Source organism: Pan paniscus, chromosome 18 (genome assembly GCF_029289425.2).
Source record: "Pan paniscus chromosome 18, NHGRI_mPanPan1-v2.0_pri, whole genome shotgun sequence".
Taxonomy (NCBI): Eukaryota; Metazoa; Chordata; class Mammalia; order Primates; family Hominidae; genus Pan; species Pan paniscus.
In genome coordinates, this window is record NC_073267.2 from 22,998,149 (window position 1) to 23,023,238 (window position 25,090).

A 25,090-nucleotide genomic window follows, 5' to 3' on the forward strand; every position below is an offset into this window, starting at 1 on the left:
ACAAGAGGGCCAGCAAGGTTTAAGAATACACCTAAAGCTGGGCACGGTGGCTCACACCTGTAATCCCATCACTTTGGGAGGCCGAGGTGGGTGGATCACTTGAGGTCAGGAGTTTGAGACCAGCCTGGCCAACATGGTGAAATGACGTCTGTACTAAAAATACAAAAATTAGCCAGGCATGGTGGCATGCACGTGTAATCCCAGTTACTCGGGAGGCTGAGGCAGAATTGCTTAAGCCTGGGAGACCCAGGTTGCAGTCAGCCGAGATTGCGCCACTGCACTTCAGCCTGAGTGTCAGAGCAACACTCCATCTCAAAACAAACAAACAACAACAATAAAAACTAAAGTCAGAGGAAGTGGTATAGCTAGAGCCCCAAGACACCCATGATCTTAAACTTTGTGCTTTAATTCCTGCATATTTGTGTCTTCTGGGGTTCAATTCATTGAAATACAGACATTCAAGTTATCTGTTAAGCAATAGATCTGGCAAAGTCATAGGTTATCTATTAAGTAATAAGTCTAGTAAAGTCATAGATTTCAATGATCCACTTCTGACTTAATAGGAAAATTCTGCACTTATTTATACCTTTTAGGAATGCAATGTTGTCAGTGATAACATTCCCAGGGCAACATATTATCAAGTAAGACAACCAATCAGAATTCCAGATTTCTTTTCAGAGGTTAAAGGTTACTTTCACAGGACATGGCATAATTTTTTTTTTTTTTTTTTTTTGAGACAGGGTCTCATTCTGTTGCCCAGGCTAGAGTGCAGAGGAACAATCACAGCTCACCACAGCCTCCACCTCCTGGGCTCAGGCAATCTTTCCACCTCAGCCTGCAGAGTAGCTGGGATCACAGGTGTGCCACCACGCCCAGCTAATTTCTTTAATTTTTTGTAGAAACAGGATCTCACCATGTTGCCCAGGCTGATCTCAAACTCCTAGGATTAAGTAATCCTCCCGCCTGAGCTTCCCAAAGTGTTGGGATTACAGGTGTGAACCGTCAGGCTCGGCTGGCATAATCTTTGAAGCCTGGGTAGCCTTACATGACTCCTTTGGTTCAACTAGCTCTTCTAGGGACAAGTATTATAAATAATACAGAGAACTGAACAAATTGGTAAAAGTAATGAATATTCACCCAAGCGTCCTTATTACACAGGAAAACAAGTGATGATATGTTTAAGGCTCTCAGCTTAATTCCTTATCCAATCAGATTCTCTGAATTGTTTTTGCATGCAGAATGGGATTGCTGTGCTACTACTGCCAGGCAGAAGGGATGGCTTCCTCTTTTTTCTTTTTCTTTTTTTTTTTTTTTTTTTGAGATGAAGTCTTGCTGTGTCACCAGGCTGGAGTGCAGTGGCATGATCTCAGCTCACTTCAGCCTCTGCCTCCTGGGTTCAAGTGATTCTCATGTCTCAGCCTCCCGAGTAGCTAGGATTACAGGTGCCTGCCACCACACCCAGCTAATTTTTATATTTTTAGTAGAGATGAGGTTTCATCATGTTGGCCAGGCTGGTCTCAAACTCCTGACTTCAAGTGATCCGCCCACCTCAGCCACCCAAAGCGCTGGAATTGGTAAGATGTATTTTTAAGGATAGGTGGCGAAATTTTATTAGTTAACATTTTTTTAAAAAGCATGCCTCAGCCAGGTGTGGTGGCACATGCCTGTGGTCCTAGCTACTTGGGAGGCTGAAGTGGGAGGATAGCTTGAGCCCAGGGGGTCGAGGCTACAGTGAGCCATGATCACGCCACTGCCCTGCAGCCAGGACAACAGAGCAAGGCTCTGTCTCTAAAATCAACCAAATAAAAAGCATACCTGTAAGTCTACTTCACTAGAAGAAATGCAAAAAATGGCTGAACAGATTCTACTGAATAGCGCTGAGATAAGGAAACTGTGTCATTTCTGTTCCACTGGCCCAGAGTGGGGCCACCTTCACTCAGTTTCTGACACCATCGTACTTTGCCACCGTCCCCTCCCTACACTGACTCTCAGACACCATATTTCAAAGTTTCCCCTTTGCAGAATGACTGTCTTGATAGGTAGTGAGCTTCCTGACCCTGGAGATATACAAGCAGAGGCTCACAAGATTTCCTGCACTGGATGGAAGCCAGAACGTGATTAGCTCTAAAATGCTTTTTCTGAGATTTTGGATTTTCAGCTCCCATCCAGTCATCAACTTCACACTCATTTCCTCTTTTCAAGGATCCCACATTGCCACCATTTGAAGGAGATGATTTAAGGATCCTGGCCCAGGAGATCACCAAGGCCAGAAGCTTCCTCTGGCAGGCCCAATCCTTCAGGTATGCCCTTCACGCAGCCTCTCCGGCCTGCCATGTGGCTACAGCCCATGCAGACCCCGGACCCCATCGAGAAGGGCCGCACCCATGATGGTACCCTTGCTCCAAGGGTTCCTGCCCTGCTTCTCCCAGCCAGCCCAGAAATCTGGGCACCAGGGAGACCATCTTTCTTCATCTCCTGCCCACCAGATCCCAACTCCAGAAGAAAAATGATGCAGAACCAAAGGTCACTCTTTCCTAGAGAAGTGTTCTCAGGTAAGGGGAGGGGCTAGACCCCATACTACCTGAGTGTGCACTAAGCACCAAGTGGCATGCTCTATTTTGTGGTCAATAATAACTTTGGTTAAAAAATAATGATTCCTCTAAACAGAAAAGTCATCCTGCAAAGGACCACTCACTGAGCAAATCTCAGCCCCGAGGGCAGGATGGGATGGAAGCTGTGACCCGCAGGAAACATGATTCCTGGTACCAGGACTCTCTGGAAGCTGAGGAAGGAAAGACTTTGTCTTTTGTGTGAGGGGCCATTCCCGGGTCTAATCTAACTCTCCAGCCCTGTCCCGCAGCGCGCTCTACTCTCCAGCCACTAGATTGTCCCTCTCTGGGAAGCCCTAAACCAACCCCCTGCCTAAATGGTGGTGCTTCTTGCAAACCAACCCCCTGCCTGAACGGTGCTTCTTGCCCCCTCTGCCTGGAGACTCCTGCTCATCCATCAAGGCACAGCTCAAATGACATCAGCTCCCTGGGACCTATCTAGAGCGAGGGGCCTCCAGTCTTTCTCTTGCAGCATCCTGACCACGCAGACCTCTCGCACTCAGCACTCTATGTCACGCCACCTTGCTCGCTGATCTAACTCTTCTCCTTGATGGTGAGCTCCCTTGGGATGAGACTGGTGTCCCAGGATATGCAGGTCCCCAGAAGCTGCCACATAGGAGACACATGGTGAACAGTGAGCAGGCGGCTGAGCTGTGAGAGCCTAGCTCTGGAAAGCAGCTGATGGGGTGGTCTCCACCCTGGTTCATAAGAGGCTAATGCAGAGTCACAGTCAGCCCATCCTGGGGGAAGAAGAAACAAGTGAGCCTCAGCACCACCCTCCATCCCTGCCCAACCAAACTGAAGTGAAGGCTGCTCATCTGGGTTCATTTTCTAAAATTAAAAACAATTAATTTTATTCTACTAATAGGATCAACATGACTTTAACTGTTTGAAGTGATCATTGGCGTGTGTGTGTGCATAAATTTTTAGTGACATAAAACTTTATTAAAAGACTCATACCATAATATATAAAGAATTTCAATAAGAAAAAGATAAACATCCAATTTTTTTTTTTTTTTGGAAACAGAGTCTCGCTCTGTTGCCCAGGCTGGAGTGCAGTGGTGCAATCTCGGCTCACTGCAACCTCCGCCTCCTGGGTTCAAGCAATTCTCCTGCCTCAGCCTCCTGAGCAGCTGGGACTACAGGGGCCTGCCACCACGTCTGGCTAATTTTTGTTTTAGTAGAGACAGGGTTTCATTATGTTGGCCAGGCTGGTCTTGAACTCCTGATCTCAGGGGATCTGCCCGCCTTGGCCTCTCAAAGTGCTGGGATTATAGGCGTGAGCCACTGTGCCTGGCCCATCTCAATTTTTTTTTTTTTTTTTTAGGCACAGTCTCACTCTTTTTGCCCAGGCTGGAGTGCAGTGGCACGATCTCAGCTCACTGCAACCTCCACCTCCCAGGTTCAAGCGATTCTCCTGCCTCAGCCTCCCGAGTAGGGTAGCTGGGATTACAGGTGCCTGCCACCACGCCCAGCTAATTTTTTTTTATTTTATTTTTAGTGGAGACGGGGTTTCACCATGTTGGCCAGGCTGGTCTCAAATGCCTGACCTCAGGTGATCCGGCCCGACTGAGACTCCCAAAGTGCTGGGATTACAGGCATGAGTCACCGTGTCCAGCCCATCCAATTTTTAAAATGGACAATAGGTACATGAAAAGGTGCTCAACAGCCTTACCTGCCAGGGAAGTGTAAATTAAAACCATAGTGAGATGCCACTACACTCCCACTAGAATGGCTAAAATAAAAAAGACTGGGGTTGGGCACAGTGGCTCATGCCTCTAATCCCAACACTTTGCGAGGCTGAGATGGGAGGATCACTTGATGCCAGGGGTTCAACACCAGCCTGGGCAACATAGCAAGACCCCATGTCTCCAAAAATTTAAAAGAAATTAGCCAGGCATGGTGGCCCAATGCATGTAGTTTTAGCTGCTCAGGAGGCTGAGGCATGAGGATCAGTTGAGCCCAGGAGTTTGAGACTGCAGTTAGCTATGATTGTGCCATTGCACTCCAGCGTGGGCAACAGAGTAAGACCCTGTCTCTTAAAAACAAACAAACAAAAAGACAAGATGGCCAGGCATGGTGGCTCACACCTGTAATCCCAGCACTTTGGGAGGCCAAGGTGGGCGGATCACATGAAGTCAGAAGTTTGAGACCAGCATGGCCAACATAGTGAAACCCCGTCTCTACTAAAAACAACAAAAATTAGCTGGGCATGGTGGTGCACACCTGTAATTCCAGCTACTCAGGAGGCTGAGGCATGAGAATCGCTTGAACCCAGGAGGTGGAGATTGCAATGAGCTGAGACTGGGCCATTGCACTCCAGCCTGGGCAACAGAATGAGACCCTGTCTCTAAAAACAAAACAAAAAAAGAACTACAATATCAAGATGTGGAACAGTTGGAACACTCATATTCCAGTTAGGGTAGGGGTTGGGGTAGGGACGTATAATTTGACTCAATAACTTTGGAAGACTATTTGGCAATTTCTACTAAAGTAAAACATATGCCTACTCTATGATCTAGTAATTCCACTCCAAGGGTAATGAGTGCATATGTTAGACAACAGACATATAAGAATTTTTCCAGCAGCCTTATTCATTAGAGCTCAAAATTGGAAACTACCCAATGTCCATCAGTGGCAGAATGTGCAAATAAAATCTGATACATTTTACAGTGAAATATTATGCATCAATTTAAAAAGAATGAACAGCTCATGTGGTGGCTCACACCTGAAATCCCAGCACTTTGGGAGACCAAGGCAGGTAGATGGACTGAGCCCAGGAGTTTGAGACTAGCCTAGGTAACATGGTGAGAACCCATCTTTACAAAAAAATACAAAAATTAGCCAGGCTTGGAGGCACATGCCTGTAGTGCCAGCTACTCAGGAGGCTGAGGTGCAAGGATCACCTGAGCCCAGGAGAGGTTGAGGCTGCAGTGAGCCTTGATCATGCCACTATACTCCAGCCTTGGCAACAGAGTGAGACCCTGCCTGCACCCCCAAAAAAGAATGATCTATACAGCTATATTCAACAAGATGCATCAGTCTCATAATATTGGGCAAAAGAAACCAGACACAAAGGAGTACATACTGTATAAAGTCATTTATATGAAGTTCAAGAACCAGCCAAACTCCTTATTGGTGATTGAAGTCAAAATACTAGTTACCCTGTGGGATGGGGGACACAAAGGGGACATCTGGTGTGATGAAAATATTCTATATATTGATAAAGGTAGGAGTTACATTGAGCTATACATAAGTAAAAATTCATCAAGTTGTTTAAAAACACTCAGTTGTGGCCAGGTGCGGTGGTTCACGCCTGTAATCCCAGCACTTAGGGAGACCAAGGCAGGCAGATGGCTCAAGGCCAGGAGTTCGAGACCAGCCTGGCCAACATGGAGAAACCCTGTCTCTACCAAAAATACAAAAATTAGCCAGGCATGGTGGTGGACGCCTGTAATCCCAGCTACTCGGAGGCTGAGGCAGGAGAATCGCTTGAACCCGGGAGGTGGAGGTTGCAGTGAGCTGAGATCGTGCCACTGCACTCCAGCCTGGCAACAGAGACTCTGTCTCAAAAAAAATGAAACTCACTTGCTAAGGCTTGATGAGACCCTGCTTTGGCCAGGCTCTGTGCTGGGCCCAGGAAGGCAGTGGTGACCACAACCCCTGCCATGGTAAATCTCAGTCTGGTCCATCTTGCACAGCTGCCATTTTGGGTCACGTCTGTAAATACAGAGAAAAGGGCCTGTGGTGGTTGTATTCATTTGCTAGAGCTGTCATAACAAAGTACCACAGATTGAGTGGATGAAACAACAGAAATGTATTCTCTTATTGTTCTGGAAGCTGGAAATTCAAGATTAAGATGCCCTCAGGGCCATGCTCCCTCTGAAGACACTGGGAAGGATCCGTTCCAGACTTCTCTCCTCCATTCTGGTAGTTCCTTGGCTTTGGGCAGCATAACTACAGCCCTCACATGAAGCTCTGCCTATGTGCATGTCTCTGTTCAAATTTCCCCTCTTTATAAGAACACCAATCATACTGGAGTAGGGGCCCACCCTACTCCACTATGACCTTAACTCATTACATCTGCAGTGACTTTATTTGGAGAGTTAGGGTTAAGTACATGGGATTGGGACTTCCACATATGAATTTTGTGAAGAACACAATTCAACCCGTCACAGATGTAAGTTATGCTTCTCTTTGCAAGACAACATCAGCAGCTGGTACTGGGGAATATGAGTTCTCTGGCCCTGTTGGTGGGAGAAGAAGAGGCTGGCCTTTGTGAATGGAAGGTTGAACCAAACACATGGCTTATGAAGTGGGGAAGGACAGGACCTAGGTTCAAATCCCAACCTCCCATGTAATGAGGAGAACAGCTACCATTGTTTGCACACTGATTGAGCCAGCACCATGCTCAACATTTTGCATAGAGCATGTTAGCCATAAACCTCACAGCATGACAACTATAAAGTGCACATCATTTGCAGTTTACAGATGAGGAAACTGAGCCTCGTAGCTGCTCAAAGACACACAGCAAGAAAGTGGCAAAGCCAAGATTTAAATCCAGGACTGACCCTATGGCTTTTCCCCACCACGTTTGGAGCCCCTTTTCTGAACCTGTTTCCCTGTCTCTAAAATTGAGCTAAAACAGAGTTGTGAGGATTAAACAAGATCTCTTACCATCTGGCTCATAGAACATGCAGACTAAGATTTTGTTTTTCTCTTCCCCACACCTATGCTCACAGAGGGTGTTGTATGGGTGGAGGCTTTTTCAGTTGCCCTTTTCAGAGCAAAGTGACCAGCCCTTCCTGCTCTCAGCCCCTGTGGCTCCATTACAGCAGTTGTGAGCTCTTGGGCACATGCCTGACCCTCCAATACTGCCACTTGAACATGAGTTTTCTTTTACTGAGACAGGATCTCACTCCATTGCCTGAGCTCTCCAGCATGAGACTGCAGTGGCACAATCACAGCCCACCATAGCCTCCACCTCCCAGGCTCAGGTGATCCTCCTGCCTCAGCCTCCCAAGTAGCTGGGACTACAGGCACATGCCACCATGCCCGGCTAATTTTTTTTTGTATTTTTTTGTAGAGATGGGCTCTCACTATGTTGTCCAGGCTGGTCTCAAATGCCTAGGCTCAAGTGATCTGCCCACCCCAGCCTCCCAAAGTGCTGGGATTACAGGCATGAGCCACCACACCCAGCTGAACATGAGTTTTCAAAGGATGATATGATCCAGCACTGAAGAAGCACCCATCAAAATAGAATGATGTGATTGATGCATAAGTCAACAGAGATGAGTGGAAGATTGCAAGACAGGAAGAGTAGATAGATGGGTAGAAGGAAGGAAAGAAAGATATATGTAATGAATTGGATGGGTGGAAGGTTGGATGGATGGAAATTTGGATGGATAGGTGGAAGGATAGATGATGGAAGGTTGGATGGACATGTTTAAGAATGGATGGATGACAGGTTGTATGGACAGGTTGAAATACAGATGGATGGAAAGGACAGGTTGAAATAAAGATGGATGGAAAGCTGGATGGACAGGTAGAAGTACAGATGGATGGAAGGTTGGATGGATAAGCGGAAGGATGGTCAGGGAGAAGATTGGATGGATAAGTGGAAGGATGGATGATGGAAGGTTAGATGGATAGGTGGAAGGATGGATGGATGGAAGGTTGGATGGATAGGTGGAAGGATGGATGGATGGAAGGATGGATGGATAGGTGGAAGGCTGGATGGATGGAAGGTTGGATGGATAGGTGGAAGGCTGGATGGATGGAAGGTTGGATGGATAGGTGGAAGGCTGGATGGATGGAAGGTTAGATGGATAGGTGGAAGGATGGATGGATGGATAAGTGGAAGGCTGGATGGATGGAAGGTTGGATGGATAGGTGGAAGGCTGGATGGATGGAAGGTTAGATGGATAGGTGGAAGGATGGATGGATGGAAGGATGGATGGATAGGTGGAAGGCTGGATGGATGGAAGGTTGGATGGATAGGTGGAAGGCTGGATGGATGGAACGTTGGATGGATAGGTGGAAGGCTGGATGGATGGAAGGTTGGATGGATAGGTGGAAGGATGGATGATGGAAGAACTTTTTTGGTTTTTTGTTTTTGTTTAAATATTTGCAAATCATTTATCTGATGAAGGATTTGTATCCAGAATATACAAAGAACTCTTAAAAGTCAACAAATAACTCAACTGAAAACGAGCAAAGGATTTGAACAGACACTTCTCCAAAGAAAACACATTAATGTGCCAATGAGCACATGAAAACATGTTCAGCAGCATTAGCTATCAGGAAATTCAAATGAAACCACAATGAGACACCACTTCACACCCAGTAGAATAGTTAAAATTTTAAACATAGATAATAATAAGTGTTGGTAAGGATGCGGAAGTATTGGAACCCTATACACTGCTGGTAGGATTGTAAAATGGTTCAGCTACTTTAGAAAACAGTTTGGCGGTTCTTCTCTAAACACAGAGTAATCATATGACCCAGCAATTCTGCTCCTACATATAGATGAAACCCTTTTTCTTGGGGTTCTGGGACGACTTGGCCTGCAGGACAGAGCCCGGCACGCAGGGCCTTTGCGTCTTTTCCCACAAGAAGCGTGGACCATTTCGCCCATCCCAGCCCTACTGGCTTCAGTTTCCCCTCTATGAGAGCCCGCGGGTCTCCACCTGAGAGAATGCAGGTGCTCCCGCGCCGGGAGTGGGCGGGCAGAAGAGCGGGCGGGGGGCGGTCTGGATGCCTCGTCCCGCCCCGCCCCGCCCCTTTCTGCCCTCCTCGGGAGGAGGTGGTGGCCCGGTGGCCCTGGCGGCGCGGAGACTGGCGCAGCGCGGGGAGCACGCAGCGCCGCGGGAGCCCGGGCCAGGTGAGCGAAGCCCGGACGCGGGCCAGGGAGGGACGCAGGTGCTGGCGGGACAGGGAGGGTGAGGGAGCCAAGAGGGGAGGGGACCCCCACCCTGGAGCTGCCCGCGAGCCCAGCGCGCTCAGGGTCAGTCCCTGATGCTCCCCACCCTTTTGCCAGTTCCTTCCACCAAACCCGCTTTTGGGGTCCCCATCGACCTGGATTCCGGCGGAGACACTGTCTGTGACTCCATCAAAGTTTCCTCATGTTCTCTGGGCCTCAGTTTCCACCTCTGGGTAATGGGAACCATAGCCTGTACTTCACTGAACTTCCAAAAGAATGAGTGAAGCCATGTCCAGGGTGGGTCTGGCGCGCGACCATAGCACAGCCAGATCCCGAACATGCCCCAGAGATTTTGTTCACCCAGCAGCATTTGCTGGCCGCCTGCTTTGCGCCAGGCACTGTTCTAGGTGCTGGGACACTCCAGGGAATGAAATCCTCCCGGAGCTTTGCAATCTAGCCTCGCAAGGCATTCTGGCGTCTGTTTTCTCATGACCACCCTGTGAGGAGCCAGAGCAGCCAGAAATATTTGGGTCCATTCGCGGTCGTGGGTACTAAGGTACAGTGAGGTTTTAAGGCCCTTACCCAAGGGCACACCCCAATAAGTGAGTATCCAAGGCTGAGTCCAGCCTTTGCCACAAAAGGCATCCTCTTAGGGTAGAAAGTCAGCTCTGGTCCCATAGACCCTTCCCCAGAACAGAGTCCTCTGGGCCTGAGTACAGGAGGAGGGCTTGCTGTGGGGCTGCATCCTCTCCTCTCCCTCTCGGGGATTTCGGCCCCTGCTCATGATGGTTTGCAGTCTCTCTCATTAAACCCATGAGTGGGCTGGGCGCAGTGGCTCACGCCTGTAATCCCAGCACTTTGGGAGGCTGAGGGTGGCAGATCACTTGAGACCAGGAGTTTGAGACCAGCCTGGCCAAAATGGTGAAACCCCCGTCTCTACTAAACATACAAAAATTAACCAGGTGTGGTGGTGCGTGCCTGTAGTCCCAGCTACTCGGGAGGCTGAGGGAGGAGAATTGCTTGAACAAGGCAGGCGGAGGTTGCAGTGAGCCAAGATCACACCACTGCACTCCAGCCTGAGCAACAGAGTGAGACTCCTTCTCTAAATAAATAAATAAAGCCATGAGTGTTCGTGCTTATACGGGGCAGGACTGTATTCCTCACCCAGACATTTGGTGAGCAGGGCAGTAACAGAGGAAATTAAAAATACAGCCCCTCTAGCTGCCAGAGTCCCTGCCCTGTGACCACCACCAGCAAAAAAACATGGGGCTCATCAGTCCAGTCACTCAACAAATACCCGTTCTTTCATGCAGCCAGTATATGCCATGCAGGGCAGAGATGCACCTATCTGTATATGTAGGGCCTGGCGCACAGAGGTCCCTAGCACATGGTTGCTGTTGTTACGGTTAATGATCACCTAGCCCTGGTCATCCAGCCTCATCCTCAGGTGGAGAGGGAGGTCGGGAGGGGGGTGGGGGGATGGATGATGGTGACAGTGACTGACAGCCTGGCTTGCCCTGAGTCTAGACTGAGGGCTGGGCACAGTGGCTCACGCCTGTAATCTCAACACTTTGGGAGGCCAAGGCAGGAGAATTGCTTGAGTTCCAGGAGTTCACTACTAGCCTGGGCAACAGAGTGAGACTCTGTCTCAAAAATTAAAAAAAGATCTAGGGAGCTGGGTGCGGTGGCTCACACCTGTAATCCCAGCACTTTGGGAGGCTGAGGTGGGAGGATCACTTGAGGTCAGGAGTTCAAGACCAGCCTGGCCAACATGGTGAAACCCCATCTCTACTAAAAATGCAAAAATTCACCAGGCATGGTAGCATGCACCTGTATTCCCAGCTGCTTGTGGGGCTAAGATGGGAGGATCGCTTGAGCACAGAAGGTTGAAGCTGCAGTGAGCTATGATTGTGCCACTGCACTCCAGCCTGGGCGACAGAGAAAAGAAAGTAGTCTGAGGCTGCAAAGAACAGGATCCTCAGTGCTGTCCCCCTAGGCCCATAGACCAGACCCTAAAGCCTGCAGAGGGATTGGGCAGAACCTGTGGTACCAGCCACCCACACTACTGTCGGACCTTGGAGGACCAGAGGCGTCAGGCGTCAGGGTGGAGACAGGCATAGCACTTGGAGTCATGTGCAAGTTTCCAGGGTGCAGAGTCCTTTTGGATCCACGTGGATTCTCCTCCTCCTCCTCTTTCTCTTCCTCCTCTTCCAGAAGGCTCTCCCAATCTCCCCAGTCAGAAAGCAGCCACCTCCCAGTCTGGTGAGGTTCCCGCTGGATGATTTGCCCTGTCTTCCTTTGGTACTCCATGGAAACTGGAATTTTAAGGAACTGGTAGATAAGTCAGGAATGCTTAATGTCAACCTCAGTTACACAGCGTGACTTTGGGCCTCAATTTTCTTAGCTCTAAAATCCAAGTCTTGGCTGCCTTGTCTCTGACTCTGTGCAGAGGACAGCAGCCACACTGGAGTTTTTTGTTTGTTTGTTTGTTTGTTTTTGAGACTGAGTCTCATTCTATTGCCCAGACTGGGGTGCAGTGGCACCATCTCAGCTCACTGCAACCTCCGCCTTCCAGGTTCAAGCAATTCTTGTGCTTCAGTCTCCTGAGTAGCTGGGATTACAGGTGTGCCCCACTACACCCGGCTAATTTTTGTATTTTCAGTAGAGACAGGGTTTCACCATGTTGGCCATGCTGATCTCCAACTCCTGGCCTCAAGTGATCCGCCCGCCTCAGCCTCCCAAACTGCTGGGATTACAGACGTGAACCACCACGCCGGGCCCACACTGGAGATTCTTGAGATTCTGAAAGGGGCAGGTTCCCTGGGAACTCAGAGAGTTTCTAATTTCCACCTGGAGTTCCCCTCAGTCCTAGAGGTCTAATAATTTATGTGACTTGAAACGATTCTAGAGCATTCTTTCTTCTATTTTTTTTCCCACAGGTGGTCGGTTTCTGGGTCTGCATGGCTCAGTAGAGGATGAAGTCCAACCCCCCACGCTCCTCCCTAGAGGCCTGCAAAGCTGCAGGCCAGGGTGAGAAGAGCTGCCCTGTCTGCCAGGCCTGTGGAGAGGTCTCAGGTCCAAGGTCTGGCTCAGGGTCTGAGTCAAGGCCTGCACCAAAGCCTGGTGCCATTCCAGGGCCTGGACTGGGGCCCAAAGCTATTCCAGGACCTCAGGCGGGTTCTGATACTGTTCCAAGGCCTGGTGCTATTTCAGGGACTGGACCAGGTCTAGGGCCTGGGCCAGGAGCTGGGTCCGTACCTGGGCCAGGAACTGGGTCCGTACCTGGGCCAGGAGCTGGGTCCGTACCTGGTCTAGGAGCTGGGTCCGTACCTGGGCCAGGAGCTGGGTCTGTACCTGGACCAGGAGCTGGGTCGGGACCTGGTCTAGGAGCTGGGTTGGGACCTGGTCTAGGAGCTGGGCCAGGAGCTGGGTCTGTACCTGGGCCAGGAGCTGGATCGGTACCTGGGCCGGGAGCTGGATCAGTACCTGGGCCAGGAGCTGGGTCTACACCTGAGCCAGAGCTAGGGCCTGGGCTCAGACAGGGGTCTGGGACTGGGCCCAAACCCAGTGAGTCAACAACAACCCCAACACCAGCGCCGCAGCAGAAGACTCAAGCCAAACCCACAAAGGCTGCCAGGCAGAAGGTTCTAGTGACTGGAGGAGGAGGCTACCTGGGCTTCAGCCTGGGATCCCACCTAGCCAAGAGCGGCACTTCCGTCATTCTGCTTGACCGCCGCAGACCCCAGTGGGAACTGTCCCCGGAAACCAAGTTCATCCAGGTACAAGGAACAAGGGTCTTAATAGACTGGGGCAGTGGTGATGGTCAGGGGACAGTGTTTGATGTGAAACCTGTGGTGTGGAGTTTAGGGGCACACTGTTTGAAGCCAGACTGTTTGAGCTATAGCTCTGGCTCTGGTGCTACCAGCTGGGTAGCTATGGTCACAGAAAGGGGACAACAGTAACCAACACCTACTTCACAGGGTCTCATTGGGAGTTGATGAGACAGTGCACATAAACCTAGCACAGCCCCTGTCACCTACAGAGCGTGATGAATGAGCACGGGATGTTGCTCACGGTGCCCTGTAGAATCATTTAGTGAATCCTGCCCCACCAGCCTTTCCTGATGCTACAGAGGCTTGGCCTGGGCTGGGTCAGGGGGCCAGTTCTGAGACCAGGCAAGGTGCAGAGGTGTTATCTCTTGCCTTGGACTTGAACCCCCTGCCCTCATCTCTTTTTCCTCTGGTGCAGGCTGATGTCCGAGATGAAGAAGCCCTGTACCGTGCCTTCGAAGGGGTGGACTGTGTCTTCCACGTGGCTTCCTATGGAATGTCCGGGGCTGAGAAGGTGGGCTCCTCACACACAACACCTGGAGTTAGACAGAGTGGGGTTCCAGTCCTGGCTCTGCCCTCACACCCATGCATTCCCTATCATGCTTCACCTATTGTAGGAGGGACTTGGGCTACTCCCACCCTGCATCCTGCATCCATGACACCAAATACCAGTTCTGCCATTTTTGTTTGTTTGTTTGTTTTTTTTGAGACTGAGTCTCACTCTGTCACCCAGGATGGAGTGCAGTGGCGCAATCTCAGCTCACTGCAACTTCCATCTCCCAGGTTCAAGTGGTTCTCCTGCCTCAGCCTCCTGAGTAGCTGGGATTACAGGTGCCACCAACACGCCCAGCTAATTTTTGTATTTTTAGTAGAAACAGGGTTTCACCATGTTGGCCAGGCTGGTCTCAAGCTCCTGACCTCAGGTGATCTGCCCGCCTTGGCCTCCCAAAGTGCTGGGATTACAGGCATGAGCCACCGCACCCGGCCCCATTTCTGCCATTTTATAACTGTGTTATCTAGGGCAAGTTTATTTAACCTCTTTGATCCTCTTTCATCATCTGGAAAGTGAGGATATTACTATTGGTAATATCACAACCTCTTCAGAGAGCAATGTAATAGTATCCACCAAAACATATGTATACCCGTTGCCTCAGAAATTACACTCATTTGTGTATTTGCAGCATTGTTTTTAATAACAAAACACCAGAAATAACCTATCAGTTGAGGACTATTTAAATAAATTGTGTTTTAGAGTCAAATTCTATGCAGCCATTCAAAAGAAAGAGGTAACTCAAAGTGTGCAGATTAAAAAAACAGTTTCCAAGGTGCAAAGCAGTGTTTGGCATTCTCCTGTTTGTTTCCAAAAAAAGCTAAAGAAACTATTTATTTCTATAGTCACACATGCTTATATGCTGATATTAATAAGAATAGATTATCTCGAGAAACACTGGAAATTTAACAGTGGCTGCCTCTGGGGAGGGAAAAGGAAGATTTGGAATCAGGAGTAGCAGGGAACCTTCTTTTTCACTATACACCCATTTTACTGTTTGAATTGTTTTTAACCTTGATCGTGTTGCCTATGAAACAAAAACAGCCACAACAAGAATAAATATAGAGCCAGGTGTGGTGGCTCACACCTGTAATCCCAGCACTTTGGGAGGCCAAGGTGGGAGGATTGCTTGAGCCCAGGAGTTCGAGACCAGCCTGGGCAACATAGTGAGACCCCTATCTCTATTTAAAAATAATAAAAGTAAATTTTATTATTTTTATTTATTTATTTATTTTTGAGACGGAGTTTCGCTCAGTCACCAAGGCTGGTGTGCAGTGATATGATCTCAGCTCACTGCAGCCTCCACCTCCCAGGTTCAAGCGATTCTTCTGCCTCAGACTCCTGAGTAGCTAAGATTACAGTTGCACGCCACCACACCTGGCTAATTTTTGTATTTCTAGTAGAGACGGGGTTTCGCCATGTTGCTCAAGCTGGTCTCAAACTCCTGACCTGAAGTGATCCGCCCACCTCGGCCTCCCAAAGTGCTGGGATTATAGGCATGAGATACCACGCCTGGCCAAAAATTTTTAAAAGAATAAATATAGGCTGGAAGCAGTGGCTCATGCCTGTACCCCCAACATTTTGAGAGGCCAAGGCAGGTGGATCACCTGAGGTCAGGAGTTTGAGACCATCCTGACCAACATGATGAAACCCCATCTCTACTAAATACAAAAACATTAGCCAGGCATGGTGGTGCATGCCTGTAATCCCAGCTACTTGGAAGGCTGAGGCAGGAGAATCATTCAAACCCGGGAGGCAGAGGTTGCAGTGAGCCAAGATTGTACCACTACACTCCACCTTGGACAACAAGAGCTAAACTCGGTCTCAAAAAAATAATAATAATAAATATAGCTTAAAAATAAGCATGGAGCTCATCTCCTGGTGTGATGAGAATTAAATGAGATCATGGATCAGGAAGTTCTTGCCCTGTTCCTGGCCCACAGGAGCCCTCACAGCGGCCTAATTTTTGTTTTTCACATCCCAGCTCCCTCATGAGGGCCCAGCCCATATAACCATGTTCACCTTACAGATAGGGAAACTGAGGCTTTGAGAGTAGGAAAATGACCCAACAGGTTCTGAGCCCATCTTCTGTGCCAGGCACTGTACCAGGTCCTCTCAAGTGTCTTATTGAGTCCCGCCCACCACCCAGGGGAGGAGGTTGGCCCTCACTTTACAAATGAGGTTGCTGAGGGACAGATGTGTGGGCAGAACCTCCTCTGGCCACCCAGGAAGATGGTGGCAGAGCCAGGCACCCACACTCCAGGTGGGCCTTCGGGATCCCTGCCTCTGAACTGAACATCCTGCTGCCCTGTCCCACCTGACCCCAAGCTCAGCCTTCCAGCCTCAGCAAGAAGGCATGGGTAGCACCATGACTTTCTCACCTGTCTTGTCTTTTAGCTGCAGAAAGAGCAGATTGAGTCTATAAATGTTGGAGGCACCAAACTAGTGATTGATGGTAGGTGCTCAGAGCCGGGTATGACCTGCTGTGCCTCTCCCCCTCTCTCCCTTCTCCTGCTGCAGGCCTGGCTCCCAGGGTGTAGGGTCAAAGGGAGGGCCTGTGGGCAGCGCATCCTTCGTGCACTGCAGACCTCCCCAGGGCCCTGCATGGGTGTGTCAGTGTGGCCTTAGCATGTCTGGGAACATGGGGACCAGAGTTACCTCTCAGGGCTTAGGGACTGGAAAAAGAAAAGTTGCCGAAGCTGGCTGGGCGTCGTGGCTCATGCCTGTAATCCCAGCACTTTGGGAGACCAACAGGGGTGGATCACCTGAGGTCAAGAGTTCAAGACCAGCCTGGCCAAAATGGTGAAACCCCACCTCTACTAAAAATACAAAAAATTAGCCAGGCGTGGTGGCGGGTGCCTGCAGTCCCACCTACCTGGGAGGCTGAGGCAGGAGAATCGCTTGAATCTGAGAGGCAGAGGTTGCAGTGAGCCGAGATCGTGCCACTGCTCTATAGCCTGGGTAACAAGAGCAAAACTCCATCTCAAAATAAATAAATAAATAAAATTTAAAAATAAATAAATAAGTCTGGGCGAGGTGGCTCACGCCTGTAATCCCAGCACTTTGGGAGGCCGAAGCAGGTGGATCACCTGAGGTCGGGAGTTCGGGGCTAGACTGACCAACACGAAGAGATCCCATCTCTACTAAAAATACAAAATTAGCGGGGCGTGGTGGCGCATGCCTGTAATCCCAGCTACTCGGGAGGCTGAGGCCGGAGAATCGCTTGAACCTGGGAGGGGGAAGTTGTGGTGAGCCGAGATCGCGCCATTGCACTCCAGCCTGGGCAACAAGAGTGAAACTCCGTCTCAATAAATAAATAAATAAACAAACAGATAAATAAAAAGTTGCTAAAGCACCAAAATCGCAGACCCATGTGTGGGCTGCCTGGGCATGTCCTGCCTTATCCCGTATGTCTTTGATTCTAGAGTGTCTTTTTCTAAGTCTCCATCCAGTGAGACCTTCTTCTGACCTGTCTCTGGCAAGGTAGCCCAGGGGTCCAAGCCACAGTGAGAAAGAATAAGGAGCAGACCTGGCTCCCAGGGGCCCACAGAGCAGGAACTTGACCTGCACCCTAAGTTAAGGGCAGGAGACTCTTCCCTCCTGAACAGCTGTAGATTCTGGGAGGGTCCCGGGGGTCCAAATTGTGTGTTGAAAACTTGGTAGAGATCTGCATGACACCTCCTCAGCCGACTCTATGCTCACTTGTGTCCCGTGTGTGTCTGTGTCTTTGCATGTGTGTGTGTGTTTATTTGTTGCTATGTGCACCTGCTGCTGCAGTCTGTGTTCGCCGGCGGGTTCCAAGGCTCATCTATACCAGCACCGTCAATGTTGCATTTGGAGGGAAGCCCATAGAGCAGGGCGATGAGGACTCTGTGCCATATTTCCCACTGGACGAGGTACCTGTCTTCCGGGAGAGGTGGGCAGGACCCGCGGGCCCGGGACCCACAGCTCAGAGGGGAGGGATGGGTGGAAGCAGGGTTGGTTTCACAACTCAGGATACGTCCTAGCAGGAAGGGGCCCCCAAAACTGGGTGGCATCAGCACTCTCCTGTTTCAGTTGGTCACACCTGCAGGGGCATTGAAATCAGACAGGTCTGGCCTTAGCCTCAACCTGGCCACATTCTACCCATGTGACCCTGACCCTGAGCAAATCACTTAAGCCCTTTGAGCCTGTTTTTTTTCTTTCCTTTTCTTTTCTTTTTTTGAGACAGAGTCTCACCCTGTCCCCAGGCTGGAGTGCAGTGGCGTGATTTTGGCTCACTGCAACCTCTGCCTCCTGGGTTCAATAGATTCTCCTGCCTCAGCCTCCCAAGTAGCTGGGATTATAGGTGCACGCCACCACAACCAGCCAATTTTTGTATTTTTAGTAGAGACAGGGTTTACCACGTTGGCCAGGATGGTCTCCATCTCTTGACCTCGTGATCTGCCAGCCTCAGCCTCCCAAAGTGCTGGGATTACAGGCGTGTTGTTTGTTTGTTTTGTTTTGTTTTGAGACAAGGTCTTGCTTTGCTCTGTCACTCAGACTGGAGTGCAGTGTCATGATCTCAGCTCACTGCAACCTCTGCCTCCCGGGTTCAAGTGATTCTCCTGCCTCAGCCTCCCCAGTAGCTGGGACTACAGTCGTGCGCCACCACGCTCAGCTAATTTTTGTATTTTTAGTGGATACAGGTTTCATTGAGTTGCCCAGGCTGGTCTCGAACTCCTGGGCTCAATCGATCCTCCCTCCTGGGGCTGTCAAAGTGCTGGAATTACAGGCATGAGCCACTGCACCCGGACAAGCCTCTGTTTCTTCAACCCAGCATGGTAACACTATCGCCATGGGGTTGTGCAGAGCAGGAAATAAGATAACCGATGTGAAAATGCCATGTGAACACAAAAGAGCCACGTGTAGGTAATTCATCCAGCATGTGTCCAGCATCAGCCTTGCAAGGACAGGTGTCTGGGGCTGGCAGGAGCCTCCCTGAGTCGGCTGCCCCTGGTCATTGTTACTGCTCCGAACCCAGTGCTCCTCTTCTCCTGTGGCTCTGGAAGGAGATGTACTGTTCTCCCACCCAGGGGGAGAGGAAAGGCCATGGGGCTCAGGGCCTGGCCATATCCCAGTGGGAGTCCCCAGGGAAGGTGCAGCCCTGGGGCTGGGCAGGCATTGCCAGCAGCATTGCTGACCCTCTCTGATGGTTCTGTTTTTCCTGGCCTCTGGCAGCACGTAGACCACTACTCCCGAACCAAAGCCATCGCCGACCAATTGACCCTCATGGCCAATGGGACGCCTCTCCCAGGTGAGTATCATGGGGCTCTGCTTGTACCAAATGCACCTGCCCACTGCTGCCTCCTCCAAAATACATGTGTGATTCATGCTAACATGTGTCTGAGGCCCACCTTCCTTCCAAAGGACGGTTTCCCAGGGCCTTACCCATTCATCATTCAGCACATTCTGAGCACCTGCTGTGTGGCTGCACCCCACCAGGGATACAGCCCAGAAGAAGTCAGGCCCAGTGTCTGCCCTTACATAGCTCACAGCTAGGTGGGGAAGAGACTTGAGCAAACCCAAGTCTCTCTCTTTTCTCCTGCACAGGAGTCGATCCAGCTTTAGGGGCCCTCTTTAGACAAAAGAGTACCAAATTATGAGTGTGGAATGAGATATAACACTTTGGAAGGTCCTTGCAAGGGAGAGGCCCAAAAGCTCAAGCTTCAGCAACTTCCCAGTAGAGTCTACCTTGGCTGTCTTAGTTATTTATTTGTTTTAGAGATAGGGTCTTGCTCTGTTGCCCAAGCTGGAGTGGAATGGCACAATCATAGCTTACTGCAGCCTCAAACTCCTGGGCTTAAGTAATCCTCCTGCCTCAGCCTCCCAAGTGGCTGAAACTGCAGGTGTGTGCCACCATTCCAGGCTTATTTTAAATTTTTTTGTAGAGATGGGGTCTCACTATGTCATCCAGGCTGGTCTCAAACTCCTGGCCTCAAGTGATCTTCCTGCCTCGAACTCCCAAATGCTGGGATTACAGGCATGAGCCACCATGCCTGGCCTTGGCTGCCTTTTTATATTGCCTCTTCTGGTTATAGATGAGTAATAGTAGAACGCAAATAGTCCGTATTTCTTGAGTGCACACTACATGCCAGGCCCTATTTTGCATGCTATTTTTTTCTTTCAAATACAATTATTAATCTCTTATTTTTTTTTTCTTTGAGAAGGAGTCTTGCTCTGTCACCCAGGCTGCAGTGCAATGGTGTGATTTTGGCTCACTGCAACCTCTGCCTCCTGGGTTCAATAGATTCTCCTGCCTCGGCCTCCCGAATAGCTGGGACTACAGGTGCATGCCACCACACCTGGCTAATTTTTGTATTTTTAGTAGAGATGGGGTTTCACCATGTTGGTCAGGCTAGTCTAGAACTGCTGACCTCAAGCGATCCACCTGCCTCGGCCTCCCAAAGTGCTGGGATTACAGGCATGGGAGTCTGTGAGCCACCACACCCGGCCCCATTCTTTATTCTACTTTTCCCTTTATTTTAATTTTATCTCATTTTTTTATGGATTCTCCTCCCACAGGTTGCTAACTTTATATGCAAAGGTCTGATTAACCCTTCACAGTACCCCTTTTAGGTAAAAACCATAGATATCCCTTGCTTTCTAAGCTTCAGAACCAAATTTATTCAAATAAATTTCGTGCTATCCAAATTATCACTATTTGGGCCGGTACAGTGGCTCACGCCTGTAATCTCAGCACTTTGGGAGGCGGAGGTGGGTGGATGGCTTGAGTTTAGGAGTTCGAGACCAGCCTGGAGAACATGGCAAAACCATGTCTGTACAAAATATATATATATGTATATGGGCTACGTATATATATGTGTATATATATATATATATATATAGCTTTCTAAAATTCAGAACGTAAAAAGAATCAGACAACTTGGTTTCCCTTCACTATCAAAACTATCTAAACTTGAGAGCCAGGTGGATTTGGAGAGTCGGAGGCTTAAAAATTATAATCCTCACTGGGTGCGGTGGCTCACACTTGTAATCCCAGCACTTTGGGAGGCTGAGGCGGGCGGATCACAAGGTCAGGAGTTCAAGACCAGCCTAGCCAATATGGTGAAACCCCGTCTCTACTAAAAATACAAAAAAATTAGCTGGGCATGGCAATGCATCCCTGTAATCCCAGCTACTCAGGAGGCTGAGGCAGGAGAATCCCTTGAACCCAGGGAGCAGAGGTTGCAGTGAGCCGAGATCGTGCCACTACACTCCAGCCTAGGAGACAGAGCGAGACTCCATCTCAATAATAATAATCCTCAATGTACAGGTGAGAAAACAGACAGATGAACTGACCTCACTCAAGATCATCCAGCTGTTAGGTGGTAGAGGTGGGATTTGAACCCCAGGAGAGTTTAACACCAGAGCCTGGGGCCTAATCACTGTGCAGTGCTGCAGCCCCAGCTGAGCAGGTCCCTGAGCATCAACTCTTTTCCCTAAAATCTTCCCCACCCCCAGCCCCCACCCCACTCCCCATCACCCTGGGCCAGTTAGGCCTGGACCCCTGATTCCAGTAGAAATATCCAGCTATTCTCCCAGGAGTTTCAACCTTGTGCAGTTGAATAATATTTTCTCTACCTGGGGCCTCTGCCAGCCAGCCCAGTAGCCTGTACTCTAGACACCTAATCCTCCAGCCAAGAATTATTTATATGAGCATCTGCAGCTTTCCATGGTCAGGAGAGTCATGGATACCCTGGCCCTCCGTGAAGTAGCTGTTCAATGCCCCGCCTGCCAACGTCAGCTGCAACCCGACCTCCCCCCACTATGCCCAGGTGACCCAGAGTTTAAAATTAGCTGCAAGCTGTTTACAGGAAATCTCACCCAATATCTGCCTTCCAGGAGTCCCGCTGCAGTCACCTGGGGTCATTTCCACTCCCTACTATCAAAGCGGGTTCCTGAAACTGTTCTTCTGACTCGGCGCAGAGGTCCGTAGTCCTGGGAGCAGAGTCCTGAGGCGTGCAGATCCTAGCTCAGTGTTAATGCAGTTATGTCCTCCCGTCTTCTGTCTCTGGGTGTGTTAGTATCCTGTGGCAGCTGTGACAAATGATGCCACCCAAACTTGATGGCTTAAAACAATAGAAATGGGCCGGGCATGGTGGCTGACACCTGTAATCCCAGCACTTTGTGAGGCCAAGACGGGAGGATTGCTTGAGCTCAGGAGTTCAAGACCAGCCCGGGCAACATGGCAAAACTCCATCTCTACAAAAAAATACAAAAATGACCTGGTGTGGTGGTGCACACCTGTACTCCCAGCTACTCGGGAGGCAGAGGTGGGAGGATCACCTGAGCCCAGGGAGGTCAAGATGGCAGTAAGCTGTGACCCTCTCTCAAAAACAAATGAACAAAAGACAATCGTTTCTTCTCTCACCATCCTGGAGGCCAGAGTCTGAAATCAAGGTGTCTGCTGGGCTCAAGTAGGCTACACTCCTCCCTTTTTTTTTTTTTTTTAGTCTCCCAACCACTTGGGAGACTAAGGTAGGATGATTGCTTGAGCCCGGGAGGTTGAGGATGCAGTGAGCCATGACGCACCACTGCATTTCAGCCTGGGTGACAGAGTGAGACCCTGTCTCTAAAAATAATTAATTAAATAAGTCATTTTAGGCTGGGCACAGTGGCTTACGCCTGTAATCCCAGCACTTTGGGAGGCTGAGGTGGGTGGATCACCTGAGGTCAGGCGTTCAAGACCAGCCTGGCCAACATAGCGAAACCCCTCCTCTACTAAAAATACAAAAATTAGTGGGGTGTGGTGGCGGGTGCCTGTAATCCCAGCTACTCGGGAGGCTGAGGCAGGCGAATCACTTGAACCTGACAGGTAGAGGTTGCAGTGAGCCGAGATCGTGCCATTGCACTCCAGCCTGCGCGACAGAGCAAGAATCTATTAAAAAAAAAAAAAGTCATTTTAAATATTTTCTAAAACTCTTTTTTTAAAAATAGTTATAGTGTTCTATAGCACTATATAGTGACTATAATTAACAACTATTTATTGTGTATTTTCAAATAGCTAGAAGAGTGGATTTTTTTTCTTTGGGACAGGGTCTCGCTCTGTCGCCCAGGCTGAAGTGTAGTGGCGCTATCATGGCTCACTGCAGCCTCAAAGTCTTGGATTCAAGTGATTCCCCCACCCCAGCCTCCAAGAACATTGGGCCTGTAGGTGCACACCATGGTGCCTGGCTAATTTTTTTTTTCTTTGTCAGAGATGGGGGTCTCGTTTTATTGCCCAGGCAGTAGATGTGAATGTTCCCAAGACAAAGAAATGTATTAATAGATATGCTCATTACCCTGATTTGATCATTACACACTGTATGCATGTAGGTAAAAACCTTAGGTATCCCTTACGCTCTAAACTTCAGAGCCAAAACATCACACCTTACCCCACAAATATGTACAATTATTATATGGCAATAAAAATAAAAGAAAAAATTTTTAAATCTTAAACATGAATTATGAGGATAAACTGAATACTTTGTAGGTGTTATTTTATTTTATTTTTTAATAAATAGTAGAGACTCACTATGTTGCCCAGGCTGGTCTCGAACTCCTGGGCTCAAGCAATCCTCCTGCCTTGGCCTCCCAAAGTGCTGGGATTACAGGCGTGAGCCACTGCTCCCAGCTAGTAGTAGGTGTTCTTAAGACAAGACTGACATATGTCTGTGGCAGCCCTTCAGACTGTAACCCCAGACCACCCCAGGAGATACATGTTCACCTGCTTCTGCCATTTGGGTCCCTCCAGTGGAGAATTTGGGAAGCCCTAGATTGAGCTCTGTCAGGGTCTGGGGAATTCCGCTGAGATAGAGCAGTGAAAGGGGTACAGACCCCGGCTCTTTCCTTTCTCCATTGATTGGAAAGTGTAGCAGCTGCTGCCACTTCCAAAGCACCCATTTTCCATGTGAGGAAACCAAGGCTGAGTTGGCTAAAAGACAGGGTTCACTGTTTGCCTTACTGCTGAGAAGCGGAGGTATTAGTGGAAACGGTGTGGACTTCAGGTCCCCATCTCAGCTCCACTGCGCTGATCTGTGTGACTGGAAGCAAATCACATCCTTCTCTGAGCTGTGGTTCTTTTATCCATAGGCAGGGTTTATAACATCTCCAACCTTGGCGTATCAGAGCACCAGGAACATAGAAGGACCTCTCTGAGAGTCCTTATCTCTTAGATATCTATTATATAGTCCTTATCTATACATAAGGACCTCTCCTGGTCCTTATCCAACTGCTGATTAGAAAAAGGAGAGAACAAGGCCGGGCGCGGTGGCTCATGCCTGTAATACTAGCACTTCAGGAGGCCAAGGCGGGTGGATCACCTGGGGTCAGGAGTTCAAGACCAGCCTGGCCATCATGGTGAAACCCTGTCTCTACTAAAAAATACAAAAATTAGCTGGGCATGGTTGTGGGCACCTGTAATCCCAGCTACTTGGGAGGCTAAGGCAGGAAAATTGCTTGAACCTGGGATATGGAGGTTGCAGTGAGCCAAGATTGCGCCACTGCATTGCAGCCTGGGCGGCAGAGCAAGATTCCGTCTCAAAAAAAAAAAAAAAAAAAAAAAAAAAGAAATAAAGAAAGAAAAAGAAAAAGGAAAAGGAAAAAGAGAGACCAAGAGCTATGGGCATGAGGGCATGTGCATCTATGTGCATCTGTAAAATGGGCACAGTAGTACTCTCAAGGGGCATCAAAGAAAATCACTCTGCCGAGTGCTTGGTAAACAGACCGGCCGTGCAGATGTTTGCATCTGGCTCTTACCTTTGTGACTGCACTGTGAGCAATGGGAGGGCAGGGACCATTTATTGGTCATCCTTACATTCTTCATAGGATCCATCCAGGGTGGGGGGCAGGGGGATTGGAGGTGGGAGTGAGACTCTGAATAGTGTCTGTTGAATAACTGACTGACTAAGAGAATAATAAATTGAACGAGGAAGCCCCTGGGCCGGTCTTCCCCTCTAGCCTGTCCAGGTAAGCACCAACAGATGGAGGTGGCCTCTCTCTCCCTCTCCCTGTGGGCTGCTCCTCCCCTGACCCCTGACCACGCTTCCCTGTGTGCTAGGAGGAGGCACTCTTCGGACGTGTGTGCTCCGGCCTCCAGGGATCTACGGCCCTGAAGAGCAGAGGCACCTGCCCCGTGTGGCGGTACGTCATCCCCGCCTTCAGGACCCAAGTCAGAGAA

At 49.4% G+C, this 25,090-nt stretch overlaps 2 protein-coding genes across 2 annotated transcripts in view; both read left to right on the forward strand.

Annotated features, from left to right (window-relative positions):
* VWA3A (von Willebrand factor A domain containing 3A) overlaps positions 1-3,471 on the forward strand; it is a 65,304-nt gene extending 61,833 nt beyond the window's left edge. Inside the window, exons 34-36 of the mRNA XM_063598480.1 lie at positions 2,203-2,300; positions 2,487-2,552; positions 2,668-3,471. Of these exons, the coding sequence (XP_063454550.1) occupies positions 2,203-2,300; positions 2,487-2,538 (150 nt within the window). The 3' untranslated portion in view covers positions 2,539-2,552; positions 2,668-3,471. The remainder of the gene's footprint in view (positions 1-2,202; positions 2,301-2,486; positions 2,553-2,667) is intronic.
* A 99-nt stretch (positions 3,472-3,570) lies between these two features.
* The window catches only part of SDR42E2 (short chain dehydrogenase/reductase family 42E, member 2), a 35,490-nt gene continuing 13,970 nt past the window's right edge, over positions 3,571-25,090 (forward strand). Inside the window, exons 1-6 of the mRNA XM_055099957.2 lie at positions 3,571-13,310; positions 13,780-13,875; positions 16,309-16,366; positions 17,689-17,807; positions 19,111-19,186; positions 24,971-25,053. Of these exons, the coding sequence (XP_054955932.1) occupies positions 12,507-13,310; positions 13,780-13,875; positions 16,309-16,366; positions 17,689-17,807; positions 19,111-19,186; positions 24,971-25,053 (1,236 nt within the window). The 5' untranslated portion in view covers positions 3,571-12,506. The remainder of the gene's footprint in view (positions 13,311-13,779; positions 13,876-16,308; positions 16,367-17,688; positions 17,808-19,110; positions 19,187-24,970; positions 25,054-25,090) is intronic.